Below are 6,074 nucleotides of genomic sequence, written 5' to 3' on the forward strand. Positions count from 1 at the left end.
ATCCTAATAACTAAATTCAATAAAGGGGCACAAAGTGAGTAGTCATAGACTAAGAAGAAACAACAATAAGGAAGGATATAATGCATTTTTATCGAAGCACAAACTTAGTGGACTCAAAAAATAAACATGCACTTAATTTAGGATAAATTACAACTAAGTCCTTGAGATATAGCAAAATCCACAAGTTAGTCCTTGATTTTTTTTTTTTAGTAATGATTTGGTCCTCAAATTTAAATTTTATTAACAAATTAGTTCTTACCATTGACAGCTTCTAAATTTAAAAGAATTTAGTCTTTAAAATTTTGTTTTATTAACAAAATAGTCCAAATATCTAAACTTTATATTTAAGTAATTATTTATTTTATATTTAAATAATTATATATTTTATAAAATATTAAATAGAAAATAATATGCTTCTTCAAACAATCAATTTAAATGAAAATTTAATTTAAAATGTAATTTTTTAGAATATTTATAAATTATAACTTTAAACAAGATTTGTATGACTATGTATTGTCAAAATAAATAATATTAGATCATTTAAAATAAGCTTTTCATATTTTTTCTTGAAAATCATGTTAAATTTTTTTTTTATAATTATTTATTTGTTAAAAAAATATTACTATAAATAAAATAATTTTTTTTACAAAATTATAGATCATAATATAAAAATTTTAAAAATTTAGTATAACATATTGTTTGTTATGAACTATTTTATATTAAAATAATTATAAACATAAAAATATTTAATATTTTAAAAAATAATTATCTAAAAATAAAATAAATAATTATTCAAATTTAAATGTATGTACTATTTTATTAACAAAACAAAATTTCAAGAACTTTTTAAATTGAAAAGCAGTCAACGGTCAATTTAGAAAGCAATAACTAATTTGTTAAAAAGACTTAAATTTGAGGACCAAATTGTTCCTCAAAAACAAACCAAGAATTGACCTAAAAATTTGCTATACCTCAAGAACTTAGTCATAATTTATCCTTATTTAACAGCACACAAGAAGTAACAATATTCTTCCTGGTTCAAAAGACGAATAAGGGAAGCAAATATTAAACCCTAACCGCTTACACTACTAGGCACATATCCGACCACTGGACTACTGTCCTAGAGGTATGCAGATATGCAGAATGAAATGTTCCATTGGTAGAATATGTAATCCATCATATATCCATTTTTCAGATATAGTTGCAGGTTTAATCATCATGAGTAAGCAGCAATATTGTTTCTTTTTCTAGGTCCAGGTGATAAGCGAGCACCTTAGTTAAAATTTCACCAGTAATTTCCAAGTTCAAATTTCATTTAAAAAAGAAGAGAGATGTATAATACCTAGCCATCAATTCAATAAAACACATCAATATGGTTTATTTCAGAAGAAAAAACAACCAAAGCACCATGGATATGATTTATTTCCAAAGTTATGTGCTTGTTTACTAGGCACATTTTGACCCTTCAACTATAGCTTAATAATCATATTAGCCACTGAAAAAAATTTGCAATCAAACAAACCCTTGTAACTTTTAAAATGGATCAAATTAGCCCAAATTTAACATCTTTAATCTGCCGATTGTTCTCCTATTTTCCACTTCTTCACACGGCTGAGTTGAGTTGTTCTCTCTCATTCCTTTTCTTCTCCAAAGACCTAAAATTCTTCTGCATTTTCTTTTCTTCTCGTCTTCATTCTCTTTTCGTTCCCCACTGCAATTTCAAACCAACTCCATAAACTATGCCATGGAGACCAAATCCAGAAGAAGAATAGACAAAGAAACTAAGAAACATGTCAGAAGAAACTCAGAAACGATGCCAGAAGACACGCAGAAACAATGTCAAAGAAACGCAGAAGGCATTGGGTCCCCACTTCTTTGGCATACGGCTCAATGGCCTCCTCTCATATCCAACTTCATCTGCCAGTACTTCAACAGCTCATCTAGTAATTTGAGGTTGTGACAAAAATGGGTTAACAAAAGGCTGTTGAGAAACTACCTCAGAAATGTCACAAATTTTGCATGCAAATAAAATTTGTGAAATGTCTTTTATTGATATAGGATTATTTGTAGACAAATTATATATCTTCCCAAACGCCAAAAACCTGGTAATAATGGTATCCAAAATCCAATTATCATGCAGAAGGTCAAAGCGATAGTGGAGGAGGTGGCCGAGAAGATGAACCTGCAATGGTAATTGAAAGTGAGTTTGGAGAAGTAGAGGGCTACGATTCTAGAGTGAAATGAAGGTGTGGATTTGAGGGACAAGGATTGGTGGTCCTTTAAGAAAAGAGAAAGGCATGTGGTGCAAATTCTGTAAAGAAGGGATTGATTGCAAGAAGTGAAGAAGAGGACAGTGGTGGTTATGTCCAGTGACATCAAAGTCACTGGTGTGTGGAGGTGAGATGCATTTTGGACTGAGAGAAAGGCCAAGAGGGAAAAAGACAATAATGAAGGAAAAGCCCCAATTTTTTTTATTTTGAGTTAATTTTTATTTTTTTTCAAGTTTTTTTGCAAATGCAGGAATTGGATGATCATTTGCCTCACCATGAGCTATTGGACCAATTTGAGCTAAAATAAAAATATAAAGAATCCAATTGACCCTAATAAAATTGTGCAGGGCTTATTTGATTGCAATTTTTGAAGAGCTAATGTGACTATTTGGCATTAATTAAGGGACCAAAATCAACCCTTTTCCTATTTACTAAAACCATGGCTTAAACCTACACTCTCGCATGAAAGAAATGAATCCAACTTTGATTTAGATAAGTTGCCAAAAATCCAAACGTTGAAATGAATAATAAACTAATTAGAAAGGAACAAATCCAAAGTTTGTACAGTGCACAAAAATGTCAGACCTGTGCAGCACAATTAAATTGTTATAAATCTTGTGGATAGTCAGCCTAAAGCCCAAAAACTACAACTTTTCAAGTCCATACAAATAAACTTTAAAACCCAGATTTAATGCACACTGAAATCCAAACTGAACCGCCTTATCCTTGTCTAAATCTATGCTTATGGGAGTTTTTACCATAACTTGGTTTTTTACAAAGTAAAACTGTGTCAATAACTACCTTTGATGAATTATCAGTCTAATCTAAAGTTTAAAAGAACAAAGTACAAACAAAGTAAATTAAAATCAAAGTAACCATAGAAAACACCTATGCTTATATAGATATCTTACCACTGAATTTCTCATTCTGTGCAACCACCATAGGTGAGCCCTCAAGCTGCCAACAGTCAACAGATCAAACAGATAAACATCAAAACATAACCAAGCAAACCATCAAATATAAATGAAAAACTAAACTATACTCAAGAAAGCCATCCCATATAGTACTAAGCCCCATTTACAGAACGTTCTGTTCCCACTATCCCAATAACAAAAGAGGCTACAGTTCAAATCCCATAGTTTCTGTTATTTGTCGTTCATCTCAAGAAGAAGTACAACACAATTGAAACTCAATAAAAGAAGAGAACCCTTCAAATTTTAAAAATAGGAGCATCAAGCATGAATGTTACCTTGCATGATAAAAGCTTAATGCAACAACCATTAGGCTGCTCTTCAACTCTAACAAGCAAAACAGGGCAAACCTCAAAAGCAAAGAACTTGAACCTATACACATAACACCTAAACGTGTTGTCGTCCACCCGCTCTATCCTCTCCGCATCCAACACGGAGTATTGACTCGCCGGTAAGCTCATATACTCAACTGCAACGCACTCAGTCACAACCCTTGACACCAATAAAATGAATCAAAATCTTTAACCAAATAAACAAAACTCGTTCCCTAACATTACTTAGAGGGCGCCCAAGTTGCCGGACCAAAACCGACTCCTTCCGCCGTGCAATGAATTGCGCTTTCGGAGTCGAATTGGCCAAAGCGCGGAGGAAGGGCCTTGGAGATCCATGCGGTGACGAAGACAATTTCATAGGAAGATAATTTTTAGGGTTCCTGGGTTGGAATTGTAGAAAACTTAGGCTTATAGTAGCTCTTGAAGAGGTAGAGCAGTTCAAAGCCATTTCACTCCAATTTTAGAAGATAACGTTACTTGGGCAAATCTAGGCAGTAGGCTGAGAGAACCGTAGTGGTGAAGGATAGATAGGACTACGAGTAACAACTAACTAGGCGCATGTTAGCATCAGACGCTGACATAGTTGTGGGCCCCACTTATTTGTCTCCTTTAGGCATTCATCTCTGCACCATCAGGAGACCTTTACCAAATCACAGAAACATTCAAATGGACAGCAAAATCGCAGGAATTTAAGAGTTAAATCAGGAATTCCATTGATTCAAATGCAGGAAACTACAATTAGAACCTCATTCATGGTAATAATCCAACTCTTTACATCGAAAAACCCTAAGGAAGATGTGCCACAATAACTCTAATCCTAACCCTAAGAGCTAGTGAACTTAGTAACAGCCTTAGTCCCTTCAGAAACGGCGTGCTTGGCGAGCTCTCCAGGGAGGACAAGCCTAACAGCAGTCTGAATCTCCCGAGAAGTGATTGTAGGCTTCTTGTTGTACCTAGCGAGCCTGGAAGCCTCTTGTGCAAGCTTCTCAAAAATGTCATTGATAAAACTGTTCATAATCCCCATGGCTTTGCTGGAGATCCCAATATCAGGGTGAACTTGCTTCAAGACCTTGAATATGTAAATCTTGTATGTCTCCACGCTCTTCTTTGCCTTCTTCTTCTTCTTATCGCTTGCGCCATCCTTCGGCAGCTTCTTCTCTGCTCGTGGCTTCTTCTCCGCCGGTGCTTTCTCAGCCGCTGCTGGTTTCTTTTCCGCTGGCTTCTTCTCTGCCTTGGGCGCCATTGAAGTTCTAAATTCGGAACTGAGAAAAAAGATTTTGCGTACAGCTGACGAGAATTTGGTTGCTTGAAGTTAGACGAAGCAGTGACTGTGGGGTTCTCTTATAGGGAGAGATGGTGAGAATTGATTGGTTGGATTGGAAGGGACACGGATCGATGACGTGGGTCATTGGATTTGCGCATAGGAAAATGAACGGTGAGAGATGATCTTTTTAGACGGAGCGCATTGTGGAAGTCGAAAATTTTCGTGCGCCTCAAGTGATTTTTAAATTTTTTGAATTTCGCAGGTGAGTGTTGAGGCCAACCTTTTCAAATATTTTCTTTTTGAAATTCCAACTTTTCTGCAAGCTGCTTGTAGATCCGGCCATCCATAGCCAGGTAAAAACTGAAACCTGGTCCGTTCAAATCAAACAAAAACTATAATTAATTTGAAATGTCATTGAATTAGATCAAAAATTGGTTTTAAATTAAAATAAAATTTCTCATTTAAAAATGAAAAAACTTGAAAAATTCATATATAGATGATTATATTTTTATTAAAATCAAATTAACTTAAAATTAAAATTTAAATCACAAAAAAATTTTAAAAGATAATTTAGATTTACACTTAAGAGTGTGCTATTAATCGGTTTAATTTCAAATCAAATAATAAAAATTAAAAAATCAAAATATTTAAAATAAAAATTGAATTAAACTATGTATGAAATCAAATTGAATTTGGTTTGATTTATTAGTTTCGTCATCTTCTTCGTTACATGGAACAAAATACTGGCTAGAAAACAAAATTGCAAGCGGAAGAATAGTGAAAGGCCTTGCACTGAACGCACGTGTATAATTTTTTTTTTTTTTGAAATCATCGCACGTGTATAAACTTCTGCTATTAGGAAAGTGGAAAAAAAAAATACCTTATGCTTATGCTTTTTAGAGTGATTTTAAATTACTGATAATTTTTTAGTTTTTTAATTAAATCTTTTAGTAATTTAAAAGACTAAAAAATTGGGTATAATAAATTATCAATAAATTTAAAATCAGTTAATAATTTAAAAGATAAAAAAATTTAAATATTTAAATTTTTTATAAATTTTGAAATTTATTGATAATTTATCAATGAATTGGTAAATAAAAGACAATCATGCATCTCTTTTTTTAAAAATTTTTAAATTATTAATAAATTTTGAAATTTGTTTGTAATAATTGGAGGGGAAAAAGTCTTTTTTAAAGAAAAAAAAATTAGCAACGAATTATTGCTAAAACGTGCATAA

At 32.6% G+C, this 6,074-nt stretch overlaps 2 protein-coding genes across 4 annotated transcripts in view; both read right to left on the reverse strand.

Moving 5' to 3' along the window:
* Positions 1 to 4,174, reverse strand: part of LOC110667188 (uncharacterized) — a 29,532-nt gene extending 25,358 nt beyond the window's left edge. For all 3 annotated transcript variants that reach the window (XR_009150685.1, XM_058151589.1, XM_058151590.1), the window contains exons 1-3: positions 3,799 to 4,174; positions 3,520 to 3,710; positions 3,182 to 3,227 (exon numbers count right to left, since the gene is read on the reverse strand). Coding sequence is in view for 2 of the 3 variants with exons in the window: in XM_058151589.1 (XP_058007572.1) it covers positions 3,182 to 3,227; positions 3,520 to 3,710; positions 3,799 to 4,021 (460 nt within the window). In the remaining variant the exon portion in view is untranslated. The remainder of the gene's footprint in view (positions 1 to 3,181; positions 3,228 to 3,519; positions 3,711 to 3,798) is intronic.
* Positions 4,175 to 4,261: 87 nt separating this feature from the next.
* LOC110667189 (histone H2B) lies at positions 4,262 to 4,905 on the reverse strand. Its single transcript, XM_021827968.2, has one exon. It carries the CDS (start codon positions 4,814 to 4,816, stop codon positions 4,397 to 4,399), a length of 420 nt encoding a protein of 139 aa, XP_021683660.1. The 5' UTR covers positions 4,817 to 4,905; the 3' UTR covers positions 4,262 to 4,396.
* Positions 4,906 to 6,074: the final 1,169 nt, after the last annotated feature.

Source organism: Hevea brasiliensis, chromosome 8, assembly GCF_030052815.1.
Source record: "Hevea brasiliensis isolate MT/VB/25A 57/8 chromosome 8, ASM3005281v1, whole genome shotgun sequence".
Taxonomy (NCBI): Eukaryota; Viridiplantae; Streptophyta; class Magnoliopsida; order Malpighiales; family Euphorbiaceae; genus Hevea; species Hevea brasiliensis.

Excerpts from the sequence above, each read along its gene's own strand:
- LOC110667189 (XM_021827968.2), bottom strand. The coding sequence starts at position 4,816 with ATGGCGCCCAAGGCAGAGAAGAAGCCAGCGGAAAAGAAACCAGCAGCG.